The 23,764-nt window shown below is 47.7% G+C and overlaps 1 protein-coding gene across 1 annotated transcript in view; it reads left to right on the forward strand.

Annotated features, from left to right (window-relative positions):
- The window catches only part of LOC123625990 (E1A-binding protein p400-like), an 81,556-nt gene that overhangs the window by 3,235 nt on the left and 54,557 nt on the right, over positions 1-23,764 (forward strand). Inside the window, exons 2-12 of the mRNA XM_045534730.1 lie at positions 6,737-8,080; positions 9,304-9,414; positions 10,525-10,612; positions 11,157-11,264; positions 13,202-13,578; positions 13,881-14,141; positions 17,174-17,359; positions 18,814-18,954; positions 19,044-19,122; positions 19,312-19,367; positions 21,620-21,674. Coding sequence (XP_045390686.1) covers positions 6,761-8,080; positions 9,304-9,414; positions 10,525-10,612; positions 11,157-11,264; positions 13,202-13,578; positions 13,881-14,141; positions 17,174-17,359; positions 18,814-18,954; positions 19,044-19,122; positions 19,312-19,367; positions 21,620-21,674 — 2,782 coding nt within the window. The 5' untranslated portion in view covers positions 6,737-6,760. The remainder of the gene's footprint in view (positions 1-6,736; positions 8,081-9,303; positions 9,415-10,524; positions 10,613-11,156; positions 11,265-13,201; positions 13,579-13,880; positions 14,142-17,173; positions 17,360-18,813; positions 18,955-19,043; positions 19,123-19,311; positions 19,368-21,619; positions 21,675-23,764) is intronic.

A 23,764-nucleotide genomic window follows, 5' to 3' on the forward strand; every position in this document is an offset into this window, starting at 1 on the left:
TATTTTAAAGTAGTTTTCTTAATATTACAAAATACACCCTTGTAAGAGTTCAAACAATGTAGGAAAACAAGAATCCCTACTAGTCCTTATGTGTTGTATCTACCCTCACCCCCACCTTTTTTCCCTTGCTTAGTTATCTGTTCAAGTCAGGAGAGAAACTGAATTTATTCTCTTTATGTTTGCCTAATATCCACAGAGAGGTTATACCATACTTAGCCAACCATTCACCGTTGATGGATTTTCATTTTTTGTCTGTTTTTTGCCATAAGTTAGAGTGAAATAAGCATTTTTCTTTTTCTTTTTATTTAATTAATTAAAGTTTTAGAAATGGGATCTCACTCTGACGCCCAGGTTGTAGTGCATCATCATAGCTCACTGCAGCCTTGAACTCCTGGGCTCAGGCAATCCTCCTGCCTCATCCTCTGGAGTAGCTGAGACTATAGACGTACACCACCATGCCTGGCAATTTTTAATTTTTTTTTTAGAGACGTGGTCTTATGGGTCTCGCTATGTTGCTCAGGCTGGTCTTGAACTCCTGGCCACAGTGATCCTCCCACCTTGGCCTTCCTGAGTGCTGGGATTACAGGCCTGAGCCACCGCCCTGGCCAAGAGATCAGCCTTCTTAAACATGGGTCCTGGCACTTTCTCTTATTTCTATAGATTCCCATTAATGGGAACCAAATGGTGTTAATGGGCCAAGGGATACACATATGTAAAATTTAAATTTCACTAGTTAGAGCAGTTTACATTCGTGAGAGTCACACAGGGCAGGACTCTATCTACATTTTTTGCCTGCTGAAGGCAAAACCTGCTGTCCCTGTGTTGCGTTTTCTTGACTGCTGAGGAGCCTCAGGGACTTTCCTCTTGACTCTTGCCCCTTGGAACTGCCTCTTCGGGAAACTGCCTGTCTAGTCCCCATTTCCTGGTGAGGTTTTTGTGTTGTTTTGTTTTTAATAATTTATAAGAGCTCTTTGTATAGTAGGGATGTTTACCCTTTGCAGCCATAAAATGTTGTGTGCATGTTTCTCCTGATTTTTGTCTTTTGCCTTTGTTGAGAACATCTTTTATGTGTTTTTTCCTTTATAGCATCTGGATTTCCAGCTTTGCTTGTTAAGGTTTTTAACATCTCAGGGTTGTAGAAATACTCTCCTAAATTTTATTCCAGTAAAGCCTTTTCCTCCCTCCATCCCTCTCTTCCGGGATAACATTCAGCTCTTTCTTCCATCTCAAATGGCATGGGCTGGGGGACTAGCTTTTAACTAGATGCCATTACCATTTCTTTTTTTAAAAAAAATTATTTTTAATTGACAGATAATCATTGTACGTATTATATATTTATGGGTTAGAATGTGATGTTTTAATATACGTTTACATTGTCGAATGATGAAACCATGTTCATTAGTAAATCCATCACCTCACATACTTTCCATTTTTTTTGTGGTGAAAGCATTTAAAGTCTACTCTTTCAGTAATTTAAAAATATACAACGCATTGCTATTTATTATAGTCACCCTGCTGCACAATAGGTCGCCGAAGCATATTCCTCCTGTCTAACTGAAACGTAATGCCCTTCGATCAGCATCTCCGCTTTCCCCATCCCACCGCAGCCTCTGTCACCCCCGCTCCACTCTCTACTGCTGTTGAGTTCCACTGTTGTAGGTTCCACACACAAGTGAGGTCGTGTGGTGTTTGCCTTTCTGTGCCTGGCTCAGCTTATTTGACGTAACGTCCTCCAGGTTCATCCGTGTTGTTGCAAATGACAGAATTTCCTTCTTACTTGCTTCTGAATAGTATTCCTTTGTGTACATACCCCACACTTTCTCTACCCATTCACCCGTTGAGGGACACCTAGATTGGTCCCGTGTCTTGGCTATTGTGACTAGTGCTGCAGTGAACGTGGGAGTGCAGGTATCTCTTTGCGAGGCTGCTGTCAATTCCTTTGGGTATATGCCCAGCAGTGGGATTGCTGGGTCATATGGTAGTTATCTTTTTAATTTTTTGAGGAAAAATTTTTCCCTAATGACTGTACTAATTTATATTCCCACCAACAGTGCACAAGGGTCCCCTTTCTCCACATCCTCACCGACACTTGTTGTCTTTGGTACTAGCCATCCTCACAAGAATGAGGTCAGATGTCACTGTGGTTTGATGTACATTTCCATGATGATTAGTGACGGTGAGCATTTTTTCATGTACCTGTTAGCTATTTGTTTGTCTTCTTTTGAGAAATATCTATTTATGTCCTCCCATTTTTAATCGAGTTCTTCATTTTCATGCTATTGAGTGGTTTGAATTCCTTAGATGTTTTGGATGTGTAGTTCGTAAATACTTTCTCCCAATGCCACTATTATTTCTTAAATAAAGCATTCTTTTTTCCTTTAAAGTAAAATGCCACTATCTATACATTTTTGGATTTTTTTCAGGACTTGGGATTCTTTCTTTCCTTCCTTCCTTCCTTATTTCTCCCTCTCTTTTTTGTGCCAAGAGCATACTGCTTTTTTATTACAGAAGCTCTAGAATAAGTATGACTGTTTTGTAAGTCAAGAACCTCAGTATTCTTATGTTTTGTTTTTCAAAACAGTATTTCCTTTTTTTAAACATACATTCTTTCACATGAGCTTTAAGATAATTTTTGCCAATTTCTAAAACAAAACAAAAGCCAAACTCATTGTGATTCTCTTTCGAATTGCATTACATATGCATGTTCATTTCTGAAGGCATGACATTTATCGTATTAAATCTTATTCAGGAACATGGTATGTTACTTTATTTATCCATGACTTTTTATGTCCTTTAATAAGATTTATGCTTTTCTTTGGGTTGTCCTCTACTTTTCTTGTTAAGTGTTAAAATCTTTTGCCCATTGGAAAATGTTTTTTCAAACTGAGCTGGAGTATTCTTCTGGGTAGAAATTCTGCATCAGATTTGTGATTTGAAAATATTTTATCCTAGTCTGTGGCTTATACTTTCATTATTTTAACAGAATCTTTTCATGAGCAGAAGTCCTAATTTTAATGAAGTCCAGTTTATCAGTTTTTTCTTTTATGAATCATGCTATTGTATCTGAGAAATGTTTGCCTAATCCAAAGTCCAAAAGATCACAAAGACTTTCTTCTAAGAAGTTTTTAGTTTTAGGTTTTACATTTAGGTCTGTGATTCATTTTGAAATTTTTTTGCCTGTTGTGCAAAGAATGGATCAAAGTTCTTTTTTTTTTTTTTTTTTGGCATATGGGTATCCAACTGTTTCAGCATCTTTTTTGAAAAGACTGTCCTTTCTCCACTGAATTATCTTTGCACCTTTATTGAAAATTGATTAACCATGTATGTGCGAATCTATTTTTGGTCTCTCTGTTCTATACCATTGCTCTATTTCCACAGTGTCTTAATTGCTATGGCTGTATATTAAGTGTTAAAGTCAGAAAGGCTAAATATTCCAGTGTCTTTTCCATAACTTTGGCTCTTCTGGTCCTTTCAGTTTCCTTATGGATTTTAGAATCTGCTTCTTAAATTCTGTGAAAAGCCACAAGAGGTTTTGATTGACATTGCCTTCAATTTTTAGATCAATTTTGAGAGAACTGACATATTAACAATATTGAATCTTCTGATTTATGAACATTATTTGTATCTTTTAAAATTTCTGTAAGATTTTGTGGTTTTGGTGTGCAGGTCTTACACATCTTTTATCACATTTGTCCTTGAGTATTTCATGTTTTTGATCTACCATAACTTTGAAATTTTTAATTGCTGATTGTTGTTAGTATGTAGAAATATAGTTTTTGTGTATTGAGCTTGTATCTTGCTAAACTCAGTACTTCTTTTAGCCTCTATTGTGGATTCCATAGGATTTTCTTATAGTTTATTATTTTGTCTGAGAATGAAGGGTTTTAATTCCTCCTTTACAATCTGTATGTTTTTAATATATTTTTCATGACTGATTGCACTGGCTGGACTCTCCACTGCATTGTTGATTGGAAGTACTGAGAGAGGCTCTCCCTTCCTTGTTCCTGGTCTCAGAGGGAAGGCATTCAGTCTTTGACCCTGGAGTATCATGTGAGCTGTTAGTTGCCCATAGATGTCCTTTGTCAGGTTAAGGAAGTTTTCTAATATTTTTAAATTTTTTTTAAGTTGTAAGTGTCTTTTTTAACTGAAAAGCTAACAAACTGTCCAGTTACATTTCTCCCCCAAACCCCACAAACTGGGTGGTAACTAAGGCTCTAAGCAATATACTTAAAGCTAAGACAACTAAAAATTATGAAAAAAATAAGTCCTCAGATCCAAGTAAGGGCAGCGCCCTGCTACATACAGGCTAATCAACACCAACGGTTCTCCTTGACTCGAGGAGCCGGGGAGACATTCTAAAAACCCCACTCAGAGCACTTCAAGTGGCCTTTCTCAAGTTCCCGACTCATAAATTAAGATAATGTTTTGTTAACTCTATTTCAGAAAACTTTTTGCAAGTTGTTTTATGTACAATGCCAACTTTTATAATAATAGGGCACTAAAGTTAACTGGATAATAAACTAGGCAGTTTATTCTTTCTAAGTTTTCTGTGTAGAACCAGATTTCCATCTTGAATCTGTTTCTTTATTCCCAAAGTACTTCCTTTAACATTTCGTGTACTGCAAGCCTGATGGTAGTGAGTTCTTTCAGCACTGTATATCTGAAAAAAAAATCTTTATTTTGTCTTTGTATTTAAAAGATGTCTTAGCTGGGTATAGAATTCTCCACTGACAGCTGTTTCTTTCAGTACCTTAAAGATGCTGCAGGCTGCTTGCATTATTTCTGGTGAGAAATCCTTGTCTTTATTCCTCTGTTCTTGATATGTCTTTTTTTCTCTGATCATTTTAAGATTTTTCTCTTTATTTCTTTTAAGCAATTTGTGATGTATCTTGGTGTCAATTTTCCCATGTTTTTTGTGGTTTTGGTTTGTTGAGCGTTGGGTCTCTGGGCTTATAGTTTTTATCAAATTTGGAAAAAAATTGATTGTTATTTCTTTAATTTTTTTTGTTTTCCTACTCTATCTCCTTCAGGGACTCCAGTTACATGTATATGAGGCTGGTTGAAGTTGCCCTTCAGCTCCTTGATACTCTGTCTCTTGTCTTTTCTCTCTGTTTCATTCTGTAGTTTCTGTCATTCATATTCAAGCCCATTAGTCTTTTCTTCTGTAGCATCTAATTTACTGTTAATTCAGGGCAGGCTCTGCCTTCTGACCCCAGACCTTCTGTGGCTCACTTTGGACTCTGCTGGCCCGTCCCAGGCTGGGGTTTCTCTCAGGGGCTTTGGCTGAGCCCTGTCCCTTGGGGGCCACTGGGTCCCTTGGCCTCATTCCCTCACTAGTGGAAGAGGGTCTGGTTCTTGGAGTCCATGGATGGGCTCCAGGGGCTGTTACCCCTTCTGCATAGACGTGTAAGCCATGTGACTGTGCTGTGGTGTGTGGTAAGAATGGCCTTCTCTCTGCCAACAGGCTTATGGGCTGTGCTCTATCTGGCTGTTGCAGAGGTCTGTGCTGTACCCCTTGTGCGCTTGTGTCCTGACTGCCCACTGGGGTGGAAGGGGGGCATCCTGCACCCCAGGAGGAGATAGTTCTCATTCTGCCCTGGAGAAATGGTACCGACGGCACAGCAGGGCCTCCTCCTCAGTCTCTGGGGCTCTCAGCTTTGGTTGCTTCACTTTGGGGCAGAGCGTGCCATGTTGTGCGGCCATCCTGCCCACTGAGAGATGGTTGGCAGCCTCCAGGCCTCCACCCACCAGGTGCCAGTGACAGACCCCCACTGGGACAACTGAAAAGTCTCCAGACATTGCCTGCTGTCCCCGGGGCACAAGTCGCTCCAGTAGAGAACCACTGACCTATCTCATCTTGGAAAGAGAATATAATTGTTGTGTTTCCATAGGAATACAGATAACGTACAAATAAATTTTTGTATTTTGTCTTCCTTGCATCTTCTAATATATTATTATTTTACCAGTTCAGAGTGAATTATTATCCCTCGTGTGCAAACTTTTGCCTACCTGGAGAAGAGTTTACTGAGTAAGGAAAAGCAGTTTTTAAAGAGATACTTATTTTTTCCTGAATATAAAAATACCATATACTAATTATAGAATATTTAGAAACTGCAAAAAAGTGTAAAAAAGGAAAAAAATCATTATAATCCATCTAACCCAGAGATAACCACCTGTTAACACATTTTGAGTCTTCTTATCAACATTTTAAAATTACTTTGTATCTTGACTTTTTCCATTTGAAATCTGACACACATTTCATTTCTCGAGCCCTCATTGTAAGTTTCCTTGGCTGCTTCATTCACCTGACTCTCCCGGCACCTGGCTGTGCACCTGGCCCACAGGTCAGCTGCCGTCATCCTCCTGTTGGTGGCACTGCTGTTGTCACCTGCTTCCCACCATCTGTGTTAGCATCAGCTTCAGCACCGCTGGCCTGCAGCACCGAATAAGCAGATACTTTAGTTTTAGTTCATGCAAAATTTGATGTAAGAAAGTTACTGAACATCTCCCGCTGAGTGGTATTTTAATCTGGAATTATTGCATCTTAAGTAACAATTTTGTGTCCAACTGCTGTTTGCCGGGGCAGTGCCTGGCCCGCTCCTGGGGCAGGTCACCAAGGTGCTGTGTTCTGCCCGTTGGCCAGTAGTGGACCTTCTAGGTGCCCTCTGCAGCACTCAGAAAGACTCGGAGAAATCACATTGCCTCACTGAATTTTAACTTTTCTGCCTTTGTTTAGAAATCATTTCATGAAGAAGCCATAATGCACCATGGCAGCGGCCCTCAGACTCCTCAGCGCCACGTCCAGAGGCCCAGGACCTTCGCCAGCAGCGAGGGAGAGGAGCAGCCGGCCCACCCAGATCCACCCCCGTCCCCTGCCACACCCTTCGCCCCCTCGGCCAGCCCCTCTGCACCCCAGTCCCCCGGGTACCAGATCCAGCAGCTGATGAGTCGCAGTCCCGTGGCTGGGCAGAACGTGAACATCACCCTGCAGAGCGTGGGCCCCGTCGTCGCAGGAAACCAGCAGATCACACTGGCCCCTCTGCCGCTCCCCAGCCCCACCTCCCCAGGGTTCCAGTTCAGTGCGCAGCCGAGGCGGTTTGAGCATGGGTCTCCGTCATACATTCAAGTCACTTCACCCCTGTCCCAGCAGGTCCAGACACAGAGCCCCACGCAGCCCAGCCCGGGTCTGGGACAGGCCCTGGCGAGCGTGCGCACGGGCGCCCCCAGCCCCGGGCTGGGCATCTGCAGCAGCAGTCCCACGGGAGGGTTCGTGGACGCCAGCGTGCTCGTGAGACAGATCAGCTTGAGCCCGTCCAGTGGGGGACACTTCATGTTTCAGGAGGGCTCGGGACTCACCCAGATCGCCCAGGGAGCCCAGGTGCAGCTCCAGCACGCGGGAACCCCCATGGTGGCGCGAGAGCAGAGACTGTCACAGCCTCACGCACAGACGGGTGGCACCATCCACCACCTGGGACCCCAGAGCCCTGCGGCCGCTGGTGGGGCCGGGCTGCAGCCCCTGGCAGGCTCGGGCCACATCGCCACGGCCAGCTTGCCCCCCCAGATCAGCAGCATCATCCAGGGGCAGCTGATCCAGCAGCAGCAGGTGCTGCAGGGGCAGCCGCTGGCCAGACCGCTGGGCTTCGACAGGACCCCCGGCGTGCTGCTCCCCGGGGTCGGGGGCACGTCTGGGTTCGGGATGACGTCCCCGCCCCCGCCCACCAGTCCTTCCAGGACCACCATGCCCCCAGGCCTTTCCAGCCTTCCACTGTCGTCCTCGGGGAGTGCCGGAGTGAGGAAGGCCCCCAAGAAGTTGGAGGAGATCCCACCAGCTTCTCAGGAGATGGCGCAGATGAGGAAGCAGTGCCTGGATTACCACTACAGAGAGATGGAGGCTCTGAAGGAGGTCTTCAAGGAATACTTGATCGAACTGTTTTTCCTGCAGCATCTTCAAGGGAATATGATGGATTTCTTAGCTTTCAAGAAGAAACTGTACGGACCACTTCAGGCCTATCTTAGGCAGAATGATTTGGACCTTGAGGAAGAGGAGGAGGAGGAGCAGTCTGAAGTCATTAACGATGAGGTAACGTTCTCGTGTGACTCCTTGTTGTGGTGGCCAGTGTTCCCTAACGTTTGATCTCAGGGTTTTCCACTGTGCGAGAAGACACCACACCTTCCAAGGAAGAGAACCTTCTAACAGCGGATCTCCTTCAGGGTCGGATAAGCCGGCCTCACTCGGGTGTGGGTGTCCCGTGGGGGACATCCGTGCTCAGAATCTCCTGCTCCAAGCACTGCTGAGTCACTCGCACAACCTACTGAAATGACCCAAATTCCCACTTCCACATCAGAATTCCCTCCTCTGGGGTCACGCTTAAAGGCCCCAGCGCCTCCTGTCAGCACTGATTCCCTCCTGAGGCTGCTGCCTTTAACCAATGTCAGCCATTTTAGGCATATTGATTAGCAGTTGCGTTGCAGGTTCCCGAAATAGTAAGAAATGTTTGTGCATTTTATTCAAGCACACATACTTGATTACGGAGTTAACTTATTTGATTTCCCAAAGAATTTAATTGCGGTAAAATACATAGAAGATGAAATTTACCATCTTACTCAATTATTTTTACAGTGTTAGTTTCTTCTGGGATACTGATAAATGTTTAGGTTTGGTTTTTATTATTTATGATGTGTGTTTGTTTATACTTAGCCTTCTGGACATATTTAGGCGGAAGGACCAGTTTCTTTTTTTGCATTTCCATCTGTGAGCTTTTTAGGTGTAAAGTGCTGTTTGACTTTGAGTTCATTTAATTTAAGGCTGTGTTCGCTGTGAACACCCCGGGCTGACATAGTTAATTTCTCTCCGAAGACCTTTTGCTTTGCTTTACTTTAGGAGGTGTGTTACCACACAGATGCAGATTAACTTGCCATTCTGCTTCAGTAGTTCAAAGTGTGTCTTTTAGACGCAGCACATCTTCCCTGTGAGTGTTTTCCTGCTTCTCCCCCACGTGCCCTCCCCGCCCCCTGCAGACCTGCCCCGGGCTGGCCGAGCCCCAGACCTGTGTAAAGACGGTGGGGCGGCCTGACCTTGGTGCCTGCAGCCGCGAATGAAGGTTTCCATGGGGCCTAAGGCTCCCGGTGCGCAGGGCCCAGATGTGTCCTTTCCAGCCCCTGTTCGTCAGCCACCACAGAGGACCACGCGCCCTGCACAGCGAGGCCCGCCCGCTGGGTGTGAGACGCAGGTATTGGTCAACTTTGAAAGAGTTTAAAATTATTCTCCCTTTCTCCTCCCTTCCTTTCGTTATCTCCTCTTAGGTGAAAGTTGTGGCAGGAAAGGATGGGCAGACTGGGACCCCCGTCGCTATAGCAACCCAGCTTCCGCCAGAGGTTTCTGCTGCCTTTTCCTCCCAGCAGCAGCTGTTTCAGGTACTTGTCCGTGGTTCTCAAACGCGGCTTCCTCCCAGGGTTTCCGTATGCGGATGTGGGGACTCGACATTCTCTGGCAGAATCCAGAAATTTTCCAAGAGCCGGTCCTCCGCAGTTAAAACGCACTTCTGTGGAAGACGTTGCGGGGGCTCTTAGTTTCGGTGCATGAATTCTGCTATTTTTTCCTGCTGTTACTGAGATGAAAAAGCGTGTGTCTTTGGTCATTGGTTCGGTTAACTTTTTGACTTGAATGTTTTTCATTTGTCTTTGCTTTTCTGATCTATTTGGGGTTTTTTTAATGCTTTTGTGTGATTGTGGCTTCTTTGCGATAGGCTTTTCTCCCCTCTTCCCCCATCTTTATCTGCTTTTTTAAAAAAGAAATAAATTTTCTGAGTTATTTTCTTGCTAGAGTGGGTTGATTTTATTCTTTAAACATGTTTTAAGGGATGAGTAGCAAAAAACAATGATTTTAGATTTCAGAATACAAGGAAGTGCCTGGAGACCACCACTCTGTTATTACATTCCTATACACTTAAAAAATGTTTGAAAAATGATGGTAAAATATACATAACAAAATTTACCACTTTAAGCATTTCTGAGTGTACAGGTCAGTGACATTAAGTATGTCCACATTGCTGTGCCACCATTGCCACCATCTGTCTCTGGAACTTTTTCATCTTAAGTGAAACTGTGTCCCCATGACACCCCAGCTCCCCAGACTCCCCCAGCCCCTGGCAACATCTGCGCCACTTTCTAAGAGTTTTGACTGTGCCAGGGACCCCACGCAGGTGGAATCACACAGCATTTTTTTGACTGACTTATTTCACTTCAAATAGTGTCCTCAAGTTTCATCTACATTGTAGCATGTGTCATAATTTCTTTCTTTTATTTTTTATGACAAGATTTTTTTTTTATAGAAAAGCAATGATAATGGTTTCTTTTTCTTTCTGTCAGATTTGAAGGCTAATGTGGAGTTTTGGGGAATCTATAATCACCGGCTGGTAGCGCTAGGCTGTGGTATCTTGTTCTTGGAGACTGACGAGCTGGTGAGAGAGGCTCGTTTTGAAGTCCGTGGACACTCACACTTCTGTAACTTTTGTCTTCTAATAGCAAATGCACACAGGGACTCCAGGGCCTGGAAATGTGAATTCCGTGGAAATTGAAGCATTGAAGAGACAGCAGACACTGACACCAACGGGTACGTAGCAATAGACCCACATCAGGCAACCCAAACTCTGCAGGCCCTTTTAGCCTCCTAGTGCCCAACATTTTTTGTTTTAAGTCATCCAACAAATACATATTGAGTGGCTTTTGCAGGCCCATTCCCAGTTCCTACTTAGGACGGGGTCGTTCTGGCAGTGAGCACACTGCGCAGAGGCTCGGCAGGCCAGCCCCGGGTGGGCTGGCATCGCCGATGGCCGTACCTGGGCCTCAGCTGTGCTCTCAGGAGCTTCCCTGCACTAACCAGGTGTGGGTGTGCTCGCGGGGACTGTCCAGGTCCTCCCCTTGGCTGCAGGACCCCAGGGGGGCATGCTGCCAGCAGTGGGTGTGGGGGCAGGACAGGTGAGACAGGTGGTCCCAAGAGCCCACCAGGGGTGACCGTGGCCGTGGTGTTCTGCTCGCTGTGCATTCTGTGAGATGCAGCGTCCTGCACATCTGGTAAAAGCAGGGACGATGTAGTGTGAGCTCTGCAGATGGAGCTTGCCTTGCTGACTTGCGCCATCTTTGGATCCGACACACAGATTCTCCTAAGAGGCCTCGACTTGAAGTGGGCCGTCCTGGGATGGGCTTCCAGCACCCCGGGGTGGCGTCAGGAGTTCCTCTGCAGCAGCTGATGCCGACAGCACAAGGTACCTGCGTGTGGAAGGCCTGGCAGGCACTGGCTCAGGGCACTGGCGCAGGATGGGGGCCCACTGGGTTTGGGGCCACTCCAGATGCTGCCATGTGTGAATTGTCTTTTGGCTAATTAGGCCTTCGTGCCTGTTTTGTTACCCAGCTGTGTGTACAAGCTGACAGTTTATCCTACAGTTCATTTAAAACAAACCAAAAAGAATTTTAATGTATTTTCCTAACTTTTTCCGAATAGAAGCATGCTTATTTTCTCTGTAACGATCTCTTCTAATGCTGCTCCTATCAGGTGGTTCCACGTGACGCTGTTTAGTTTGTTGCGTGGCTGTAGCACTTGGGCGTAGGCACAGGGGAAGCGGTTCCCCCACTGGGCAGCTCTGAACCCGGGGCAGGTTGCCTCGCGGGTCTCAGCTGCCTCGTCTGTGACATGGGAACAGCAGCAACACGCGAGTTCGCTGTGCAGATTAGATGCTGTTCTGTCTGTAGACGGCTTGGCACAGGGCTGTGCACAGGGCTGTGCACAACAATGTGAATTAATGTTATACTAGGAGGTTAACATATTCAATACATTTGACAGCAAACTTTTAACTTTTAAAAGTTCGCATTGCTAATAGAATAGACACGTAGTTTTAAGGAAAACATGTCAGAAAATACTGACTGTGTGTAAATATAGAGGGATCCCTGCACAGAGACCTTGTGTAGCTCCTGTGTGTGACAGAAGGCAGATGTCCTTGCTATCCGGGACAGTCACATGTGACATCCCTGTGTCCAGGAGCATGTGGGGGCAGAGGGTGCGGCTGTGGGGCAGCGGCAGGTTCTCTTTGCCTCCCCAGCTCTTGCTTGGCTCAGGCTCAGAGGCCCCAGCAGGGAGGCGTGTGCCACCCGCAAGCTGGCCACGTGAGGCAGGGCTGCCCCGCGGGCACACAGGGTGGTGCTCAGGAAGCTGATCCCCATGTCCTGAGGCGGACACCACCCAGGAGTGGGGACAGACACAGTCAGGGCCTGGCAGGTGGGGCCTGGCGGTGGAAGCAGCCCCTTAGGGTCGAGCAGTGCTGTGCACGCGGGCTGCATGGTGTGGGCGGTAATGGCAGAGGCAGGAAGAGGTGGCGGCGTTGGGGGTGGAGAGAGGAGGGCGCAGTGTGGGAGCAAGACGGCTCACCCACCTCGGCGGGTTCGGCGGGTTCTCCCGTTGCCTTCCCCTCTGGCCTGCGGAGCTGCTGTCTGGAGTCGGGGAGAAGGAGGTGGGTTCAGGACAGGGGGCCTGGAAAGGAGGGTGGGTCCAAATTGGCAGTTTAGCCACTGCCTACATTCTAGAAATTTCCATGTTTTTAGTTATTAAAGGTAAAATAAAATTTTTTTTATATAGGCCACTTTTAGAACTTTTAGAACTAGTACAACTGCTATAAAAATGATTTAAAAAACCCGTGATCATGTGCTGTGATAGTGTATTTCCTCCTCAAAATAATTCACGTTTTATTTCTTCAAGTTGTTTGGGTTTTGTTTTGCGGTTTGTGCATGTTCAGCAGCACAGGGCACATTCACGGTGCTGTGCAACCGTCACCACATCCGTCTCCAGGACTTTCCATCTTCCCAAATGAAGCTCTGCCCCCAGGAACGCTGAGGCCCCCACACCCCGTTGTCCTCCTGTCTCTGCGACTCCAGGTTCCTCCTGCGGGTGGGCCATGCGCCATCTGGCCTGTTGCACTCTGCAAACATCCTCAGTGCCGCCACATTGTAGCGTGTGTCAGGACGCCCCTGGTTTTGCAGCCTGATGTTCCACTGTGTGTAGCCTGTGTCTTGTTTATCCGTCCCTCCACTGAGGGACACTTGGGGAGGTAACCGGTTTGGGGAGCAGTGGAACCCTTAATCTCTTGAGCTCACTTTCTGTTACGCTTTGAAATATTGGGAGAGCCCAGTTTGATCTTCTCTGGGTTTGCAGGAGGAATGCCCCCCGCCCCTTCAGCCACACAGCTCACTGGACACAGGCAGAGTCAGCAGCAGTACGACCCCTCCACGGGGCCTCCCGTGCAGAACGCCGCCAGCTTGCACACCCCGCCACCGCAGCTGCCCAGGAGGCTGCCCCCGGCCGGCGTCCCCAACTCGTCTCTGCAGGCCTCCCAGCAGCTGGTGACAGAACCGCAAGCACAGTCCCCAGGCCAAGGAAGGACCCAGCAGCCAATGGCACCCTTGCCGCCACTCCTGCCTGGCCGGCTCTCGGTCCCCTCTCAGCAGGCCGCGCAGCCAGCCCTCCACCTCCCAGCCCAGGGACAGGCAGCTGCCCCCGCCTGCCAGCCCCAGCCTGCCGTGCTGCCCCAGGTGCGCAGTGGGGCTGCTCTTCAAACCCAGGCACGGGCGTGTCCTGAAGTGGTTCTCGCGAGACCCACGTGGGCCATCGTGCCAGAGTTCTCGGGAATTTGTGCATATGTGAGCCTTCAGTGAATTTAAGGGGTGAAGTCTAACTTGATAAATGTTTTTCATCTATTAGGCACTTAAGGTTTTGTGGTCAGGTCCATAAGTCAACGTTCTGGATAAAGGTTTTAGTGGAGTCGAGAATTTAACGAGGTATCTGACTGGTGGGGTTTGCTGAGCCTGTGAGTAACCACTTCTCTCCTGGACAGACGCTGTTGCTGGTGCGGCCCTCGGAGGATCCTGCCCCAGCGTCCGCGCCTGCCTCGTCCCCTCCACCCTCGGCTCCTGTAGGCACAGCGCCCCTTTCTGTCTGCGCCCTGCAGACAAGCAGCAGCCCCCCAGCAAGCCACAGGGCACCGTCTCCGGATGCGTCTAGGGCTGCAGTCCCTCGAGCTCAGGACACAGCCCCCGCCTCCACGGTGCAGCCGCAGGAGAGCTCCCAGGACAGGATCGCAGAGCAGATCAAGCAGGTAGGGGGTTCGGTCATCACCAGGAGTAGCCATTTGTTGCTCAGCTGTTTAAACAAATTGGAAATTGAAATATCTGCCTAGATTTCTTAGTATGGCAGACCGTCATGAAAGAAACCTTTTTTAAATTAGCCTCACCTGCTTCTCTGGTGCTTCTCTGGCAGCAGCTCACTCAGCGGTGAGGGTGAGGGGCATCAGGTGTGCGAAGGCGTCCGGGCAGCTGTGGGGGCTGCGCCTGCTCACCTCACTCTGTCCCTGCACGGTGCTCGCCTTGTGGTCATCGTCAGCCTGGGAGAAGGGAGGGGCCTCATGGTTTTAGGGTGCTTAGCCAGAAAAGGTACACAGTTTTACCTTTGAGGTTTATGTTTGTTTTTTTTTCTTTTGGAGACAAAGTCCAGCTCTGTTGCCCAGGCTAGAGTGCCGTGGCGTCAGCCTAGCTCACAGCAACCTCAAACTCCTGGGCTCAAGCGATCCTCCTGCCTCAGCCTCCCGAGTAGCTGGGACTGCAGGCGCCACCACGCCCGGCTAATTTTTTCTATTTTTAGTTGTTTGGTTAATTTCTTTCTATTTTTAGTAGAGATGGGGTCTCGCTCTTGCTCAGGCTGGTCTCGAACTCCTGAGCTCAAGCGATCCTCCCACCTCGGACTCCCGGAATGCTAGGATTACAGGTGTGAGCCACGGCACCCGGCTGCCAATACTTTCTTAATGATGTTTTAGGTATGATTAATTTTTATCATTTAGTTAATAGAAATATAATGTTTTTTCATCTGGCCAAAAAGGTTTTACTTGCTTTAAATGTTTTCTTTGATGTTTATTTTTCAAATAGTTAAGGTTTTTAGGTATCTTTCCATTATGATTAAAACACACTGTATGATTTCAATTTTTAAAAATTTGCTTGTTTGTGACCTGGATTAGGATGTAGTCTGTTGTGGTGCTTGGATTCTGCTGTCTCTGGGTGGAGCGCAGTGGGTTGTGTTGCCAGAGTCTCCTGCATCTTGCGGATTTCCTAGCAGCCTCTTCTACTGATTGCTGAGGAGAATGTCGAAGTTCCAACAACAATCACACCTTAGTCTCTTCAGTTCTGCCAGGTTTTGCGTGATGCCTATGGAAGCTCTGTTGTCGGGTGCACGCGTGTCCCAGATTGTGGTGTCTTATGCACTGACCTTTCCTCGCTGCCAGTGAGGCTCCGCTCTGCCGTCTCTGTCTGGAGACGCAGTCGCCACTCACTCCAGCCTTCTTTCCACTGGTGTTTGTGTCTTTTCCATCCCTCTGCTCTTGGCACGTGTGGGCCTTTCTGCTTAGAGTGGGTTTCTCGTAGACAACACGTAGTGTTGCAGTCTGACAGTCTCCTTTAACTGGGTGTCCGGACCATCTACACTTGCTTCAGGGGTTACGCCTACCTTACCTTTCGTGCTCTACCCAGAGTTGGCATGCAACCATGGCAAGGGGTGCAGAAGCCTTAGAACCACACAGCCCTTCCCTGCCGGCCGCGTGTCGCAATCGCCACTGGGAACCCACCAGACCAGGTCATGGCCGTCCTTATCTCCCGTCTGCTCCCCGTTAAATCCAGCGAAGTTTCACTTCAAATATCATATTTTCAGTTCTAAAGACTTTTTATGAACTCTTTCTTTACATTATGTCTTTTTCTGTGCTGAAAATGTCTCTCTTGTTCATTCCAAGTGCTCACAGACAGGCTTAACAGTTAGGGCTGCTTTAAAGTCTTCCCATCATCCCAGCCTCTGGGGCGTCTCGGAGGTGGCGTCTGTGGAATTCTGTTTTTCTGGTTCTTGGTATGGCAGGTAATTTCCGATCGCACAGTGCTGTGTTGTGTAGCCCCCGAGTCCTGTTACACAGACACACCTCTGAGGCGCTGCGGGCTGGGTCCAGACCAACACAATAAAGCAAGTATTGCAATAAGCGAGTCACGCGAATTTTCTGGTTTCTCAGCACATATAAAAGGTATATTTACACCATAATGTAGTCTATTAGGTGTACAATAGCGTTACGTCTAAAAGCAATGTACATACCTTAATTAAAAATACTTATTTGCTAAAGAATGCTAACAATTACCTGAGCCTTCAGTGAGTCATGATCTTTTTGCTGGTGGAGGGTCTCGCCTCGGTGCCGACGGTGCTGATGGGTCAGGGTGGTGGCTGCTGAAGGCCGGGGCGGCTGTGGCAGTTTCTTGAAATAAGACAACAGTGGAGTTTGCTGCATCGATTGACTCTTCCTTTCATGAAAGATTTCTGTGTAGCCTGCAATGCCGTTTGGTACCATTTTACCCACAGGAGAACTTTGAAAATTGGAGTCAATCCTCTCAAACTCTGTTACTGCTTTGTCAAATAAGTTTATGTCATATTCTAAAGGCTTTGTTGTCATTTCAACAATGTTCACAGCAGCTTCACCGGGGAATTCCATCTCAAGAAACCTCTTCTGTTCAAGTTTTTTCATGAGATTATAGCAATTCAGTCCCATCCTCAGGCTCATGTCTAACTCTCGTTCTCTTGCTGTCTCCACGACATCTGCAGTGACTTCCACTTAAGTCTTGACCCCTCAAAGTCATCCATGAGGGTCGGAATCAGCTTCTTCCAAACTCCTGTGAATGTTGCTATTTTGACCTTTTCACATGAATCATGAAGGATCTTAATGACATCTGGAATGGTGACTCCTTTCCGGAAGGCGCACTGGGCAAGGAGTCGGGACGGCTCAATATTGTTCAAAACTAGTCACTAGCCAGTGGGGAGACGCTGGACGAGTTGCAGCTTTTCTCTGCGGTTCTGTTTTCCTCTCGGTAGCACAGAGATGATAGTAACTCCTTATTTAGGTTATGAAATCGTTGCGAAGCTAAACATCAGTGCACAAGGGGCGCCGGGTAGTTAGAGCAGTGCAGCTGGTGGCCGTGGGGGGCTTGAGGCCTCCAGACCGCCGGGGGCGTCACGGTCACCTGCCTTCCCCCGCCCAGTTCCTTGATCTAAGTGAAGGGGTTGGGCTTTGCGGCTCTGCGTCTCGCAGACAGCTGTGCCCCTGCCTTCCAGGAGAACCAGGTCCAGCAGCGCATAGCGGAGCTGAGGAAGGCAGGCCTGTGGTCGGCACGGCGGCTGCCGAAGCTGCAAGAGGCCCCGCGGCCACGGTCACACTGGGACTGCCTGCTGGAGGAGGCGCAGTGGATGGCCACGGACTTCGCCCAGGAGCGCAGGTGGAAGGTGGCCGCCGCCAAGAAGGTGGGTTTGCATGGTGCATTTTGTGGAAACCACAGCATTGGAGAGAATTCTGTTAGAATTCTGGAAGAATTCTGTTAAGTAAAAGAAGACTTCTAAATTTAATATGGCAAATCTAATGTTTGGTTTTTTATTACTAAGACTTTACCTGACTTTAAGTTTTTATATCCTTTAAACGCTCAGTGTTTATTAGGCACGTGGTTGGAGCGAGGCTCTGTACCTAGAGGTGTGTAAGGTACAAGTAGACAGGACTGGGCATGGTCCCTGCCTCTCAGATGCTTGGTGGTCAGCGACAGTGAGGTGTCTGCGAGGACATGCATGTCTGTGGCACACACGGGCAGCAAGGCAGGCTCTGCACAGCACAGGAGTGCTGGAATACTGGGTGAGAGACCAGAGGGGAGGCTGCTCATGCTTGGTGGCAGGTACAGCAGTGACCTTGCTTGACTTGGGGCTTAAAGCACTTCTGGGCAGAGAAGCAGTGGCGCGTGGCACATGGGGCAGGTGAGGACCTGAGAAGCAGGAAGCTGTTTGCTTGGCAGGATTGGGGAGCCAGTCCAGGTAAGGCGGGCAGACAACTGTCAGGACACGGAGGGCCTGGTGTGGCTTTATTTGGTTTTCCCAGGGAGCAGCTGACCGGAGAGTGACAGTTGAGGGCCGAGAGTGGAGTCAGTGCCAGACGCTGTGGGGCTGGAGATGCCCCTTCTCGTGTGGACGTGCGAGAGCGGGATCGGCTCCTGGAGGGGTAGTGTGGGTTAACCCAGCAGCGTGTGGAAAGTGGTCCCTTGGGGGTCGACGGCTTTGTTGGGGGTAGACAGGGCAAGAGGAGTTCAGGCTGCGCATCTGGGTGGACGGCCGCCTGGGCTGCTGTGGCTCCATGCAGCCCGCTGGCCGCTGGGCACACCCAGGGTGGCCACGCCTGGGCTGGAGCCGGCAGGGCTGCTGGTGGACTCGAGGGCCCTCCGCTTGGCGTGCTGTTGAGGCCGAGGAATGGATGGACAGGGCAGGTGAGGGTGGAATGAGGGCAGGAGGCCTCCCAGGCTGTCACAAGCTTTAGAGAGTGGGCCTGTCCTGCCTTCCCCTGAGTGTCTGATCCCCCAGTGTCCACTTGTGGATACTTCCTGCCACCGGCATTTCCCCTGTGGCCATGGCACGGCCTTGAATTACTTTTGAACAGGGGCCCTGTAACAATTGTTCGTATTTTATCTGGCCATTAACTGAAGTGTCTTTGGCTGGTAATAAGGGACATTTTCTAGAAGAATATTCACTTGACTGTTTAATGTTGAGGGTCATTAGAACTGTTGATTGAAGCAGTGTGAGAAATGGGAACTAGAAGTGAAAGTAACAGACTTTCTTTGGAATTCTTCCCAATGAATATGCGTGTCGACTGAAGCACTGAGAGGTTTTCATCTTACTGTGAGCTCCTCAGGGTGCTCACGGGCCGTGTGACGTTCGTGCAGATGGTGAGGACGGTGGCCTGGCACCATGAGGACAGGCGGCGCAGCGCGGCCAAGGCCAGAACAGAGCAGCAGAGCAAGCTGAGGCGCATCGCTGCCTCCATCGCCAGAGAGGTCGAGTGTTTCTGGTCCAACATCGAGCAGGTGAACACGCTTTCCTCTGAAATTCGCCCTCAGGTTTTAACTTGGGAACCGGCCATGTTATGTTTTAATTCATGGTTTTCTTCTTTTAGGTAGTAGAGATTAAACTGCAAATTGAATTTCAAGAGAAACAAAAAAAGGCATTAAATTTGAATAAATATTCAAAAAGAGGTAACTAAATTAATTGAAATATTGTGTACTTATTCAAAAAAGTAGTCTGTGATTTTTTTATAGTTGTGGCACCCCACACTCAGGGAGAATTGTTAGGATTCACCGTTGGGCTCCGCACAACAAACTGCCCTTGCTTTGCGGTGTGGGGTGGACCAAAGTCTCACAAACACTGTGCGTTACCATCCGCAGGGAAGGACTCCAGAGCATGGGAAGCGAGCGCCCGACTTGGCAGTAAAAGTGACGTGGTGAGTGTTTCGATTGTGACGTGGGAGCCCACACGCTCTCATTGACGGGTTTCGGGGCTGGTGTCCTTGTTGGACGACTCTGGGAACCAGTCTCCAGCCGTCTGTCCTCTGGTCTGCCCTCCAGACAGGGCAGATCTGGTCACGATCTTTGGGACCACCCAGAGTCAATTTCAAGAATGAATTTTCTTAGGGCAACTGTGAATCGCAGCAGAAATGTGAGGTCTTGTCCTTGGTTTCCACCCGATCTCCCTTGGCTCTGCCGTTTGGAGTCCCAGCAGCCTGTCTCCTGAGTCCTTGCTTCCGTCCCTGAACTTATAGTGACTGGTGACAGAGTGGAGGTATAGGTGACCTTGCGTCCAGTTAGCAGGGCAGCAGTGTGTGGCTCATCCTTCTAGGTGCAAGTCTAAGACCCCCAGAGCTCAGAAAGCCAAACCACTTCGCTCCGTGTGGCACAGACCCATTTTGTAGCAGAACGACCTGGGCAGGGGCCGGACTGGTGTCGTCTGTCCTGGTTGCGGGTCTGCTGGGGGCTTTGCTGCTCACGTCAGCAGTGGGTGTTTCGCAGACGCCTCAGGGGTCTTGTGAATATTTTTACAACACTTATTTTGCTTATTTTATCACCCTCCTTACCTGAAATCGTCTGAATTCCAAACTCTATGTGGCCCTAAGGATTTTGGATAAGGGATTATGTGCCTATACTATAAATGAAGCGTGTCATTTATCTTTATGAATTTCTGAATATCACTTTTAAATGTGGTATGTACTCTAGAGGTGACATGGGTGGAAAAACCTCCGTGTGGGGCTTTGTATTTTGAAGTTCTGGCCGCTGAAACACAAACCTGTATCTGTCATCGCCATGGTAAATGGCCGTAATACAATGAATGGTTGTTGTGAAAGCTGTTGATGCTATGCACGCAGATCATTGTTAAAAACTTTTCAAGGCCAGGCGCGGTGGCTCACGCCCGTAATCCTAGCATTCTGGGAGGCCGAGGAGGGCGGATTGCTCGAGGTCAGGAGTTTGAGACCAGCCTGAGCAAGAGTGAGACCCCCCCCCATCTCTACTAAAAATAGAAATAAATTAGCCAAACAACTAAAAATAGAAAAAATTAGCTGGGCATGGTGGCACATGCCTGTAGTCCCAGCTACTTGGGAGGCTGACGCAGGAGGATTTCTTGAGCCCAGGAGTTTGAGGTTGCTGTGAGCTAGGCTGATGCCAGGGCACTCTAGTCCAGGCAACAGAGCGAGACTCTGTCTGCAAAAAAAAAAAAAAAAAACCCTTTAATAATGAAATACAGAAATAGGTTGACAGTTGACACACAGAACCCTTTAGGAAGCACTTCTATCTTTTTTGAGCCAGCACAGGTTTCTAAGCGTGTGCCTAGCCATGGGAGCGCAGTGGAAAGATTAGGTCTTGTGCTAATTCTCTGTGGAACTGTTAGGTCGCCAGTACCCACAGTGTTGAGCAAAGCAATCCTTAAGGGCAGTGTTTAGTTCTGTTGATGACACGTCTTTTAAGAAAAAGTCCTAGTTTGGGGATTCTTCAATACAGATGAACTTGACCCTAAATTGAAAATATTATTTTTAATATAAGGTGTCAGATTTATTCATTTATCATAGAAGTTTATTCAGTTCGTGGTGATGTTGGCTTTGGCTGATCAGAGATTTGACTCAGGTGTTCAGCTGACGTGTGTGGTGCACCTAGAAGATGTGAGTTTGTACCGTGTTTGAGAAAAAGATTTTAAACATCCGTTTTCTACCCTTTATCTTTCACATTTAATGGCTAAATTAATAATATATGTGCTTAAATAGAATTAAATACTATCTTTAAAGTTTATCTGGTCATTTCCATCTGTTTAAAAATAAAATTTGTTGAAATTCTGATGCAGGTATAAAAAATGTGTTTCACTACTTTTCTATTTATGCAAAAGCACTGGTGGGCCCGAGCTGGGGAGCAGGTGAAGATTGTTATTCTCATGCAGTAGTTTTCGAGTTATTCTGAGTGGATGACGCATTCCCGCAGCCCCGCCTGCCCCCCAACCGGCGCTGTGCCTGGCCTCTCTGCCCTTCCAGGCACAGTTCCAAGGCACAAATCCACCTTGCCCTGGGTCTTGACCTCGCTGTTTTCTGCACCTACTGAGGGGAAGTTGTTTGCTGTAACGGGCTTTCCAAATGTGAAAGTGTATGTTCTTAACTATCAAGTGTGTGTTTTGCTTTCTTAGTGATAACATTTGGTCCTGCATTTTAAACTGTAGGACTCTCCTTCCGGAAAGAAAAGAAAAGTGAGCACATCTTTAACTGACGAAGAAGGTTAGTCACCATCCAGACCGGTTTAGAGCTTATCGGCTGTTGGTCCCCCGCATCCTGCCCCCAGCCTCCTCACGTGAGAGGAGGAATGTCTAAGGTTCAATCCCAAATGTTCACTATTGTGTATTAGAGGTAGTAAAAGAAAAAAAGTTATTTGTTTTTTCTTGCCTGTTAGTGGGTAAGATTCCTTTTTTTTGAGGTAAAATATGGCATTATGTAGAATATAACTTTAGCAAAACATAATACTTTTACTGTTTGGAAGTAGACATATTCTTTTCATCAAAGCACCTTTCATCTCATGCTAGAAAGTAATTAGAATGTCCCTCTTCTTTGTGTAGTTGCACCTCACGCTCGTGGTGCTGCGTGAGTCATGGTCCTCGTTTACGGCCCAACTTCCTCCCGGCCGCCCAGCCCGGCTTTGTTTCTAACCACACCGCGGTCCCTAGAACGCAGTCCCTAGAACGCAGTCCCTAGAACACAGTCCCAAGAACGCGGTCCCTAGAATGCGGTCCTGGTGGAAAAGATGGGTGGGGCGTCCTCATGGACCTCTCTGCCCACCCCCTCGCCCCTTCTTGCCCCCACCCCACGCCTGCCCCACTCCCCGACCCTGCACCCCTCTCAGGCCTCCACCCGGTCCCCACAGACCCCGCTAATTCCTGAACTGAATTCTGCCCTCTGCCTCCCAGTCCGCGCACCTGTTTCTGGGCCTGGTTTACTCGGGTCACATCCCAAGAAAACTGTATTTTCCATCTGCGTTTGGTTGAAAAAGATCCACGGATGGGTGGACTTACGTAGCTCTAACCTGTTTTGTTCAAGGGTCAGCTACATCTTAGAATCAGTTTATCCATGAGCTTCCATGAAAACTCCTGGGGATTTTGATGGAAGTTGCAATGCATTTTTGGCTAGGTTTGGGGAGACTTGACAGCTTCCTGCAAACGTCTCTGTCTGAGACTGTGGTGTAGCAGCCATGGATTTGGAACTTGTGTAGAAACATCTCTCAGCAGCCCTTCAAAAGTTTACCCGTGGGGGTTTTGCACATATTTTATTAGGTTTATTCCTGGAGACTTTATATTTTTTGATGCTGTTGCAAATGATGTATTTTTTTATAAAGTCAAGTTTATTGAGGTATAATTTACAAGCACGCAAACTGACCCATTCTGGTGCGCAGCGTTGTGAATTTTAACAAATGCACTCCGTCCTGTAACCATCACCACAGTCTAGGCGTAGGACACTGTTGTTCCCGTCACCCTTTCCTGCGCCCCGCTGCCAACAGCCCCTGGTCGCTTTGTCCCTGTTACTTTGGCCTCACCAGAAAGTTGCACAGTGGAGCAGAGGCATGTGGGTCTGGCTTCTCGAGCTGTTTGCAGCTGTTGAGGTTTATGAATCTTTATTGGCTGAAAGTTTTCTTAAATCATGAGTAGATATGTTGGTCAGATGCTTTTCCTGCGTCTGTTGAGAGGATCACAGGTTTTTCTTCTTTAGTTTGTTAATAAGATGAATTACAGTGATGTCTAGATTATGTTGATATCTAGAACTTTAATTCAGTTATGGATTTTCTTGTATTTTCCTTTTATTTTCTCTTCTTTTTCCCATAGTTTTTAATCACCTTCAGTTCCTACGCTTCTCAGAGAATCTCTTGGATTTGTTTCTCTGCTTATTTCAGCGCATTCTCCCCAGTTTTTCCCATTCTGAGTCTTTGTGTGGCAGGTCCCTGAGGACCTGTGTGGGCCACCTGCTCCACCCTGCCCTGGTTTTACTCTGGGAACTCCACATGTGAGGCCCCGGCACCTGTGGCTGGCCAGGCACCTGCACCGCTGTGCTGGGCAAAGTCCAGAGGGCGGGCGGGGCGGGGCTGCATCTCCCCCATGCAGCTGTGGGACAGGGCTCCTCACTCCTTCCCCTGCTGCTCACTCTCCTGCTCTCTTAAGTTTCCTGCCTCGTCTAGTCTTCCACAGTGACCCTGGGGTGAAGCCAGGAGCCCGCTATCACTCAACATAATCAGGGAATGGAGAAGCTGTGTAGACACTTACATGTGTTTGTTGAATACTTGCATAAAATGAAAATAGAGTCATTAGAGGTTCCTTTTTATTATG

Source organism: Lemur catta, chromosome 21 (genome assembly GCF_020740605.2).
Source record: "Lemur catta isolate mLemCat1 chromosome 21, mLemCat1.pri, whole genome shotgun sequence".
NCBI classification, from domain to species: Eukaryota; Metazoa; Chordata; class Mammalia; order Primates; family Lemuridae; genus Lemur; species Lemur catta.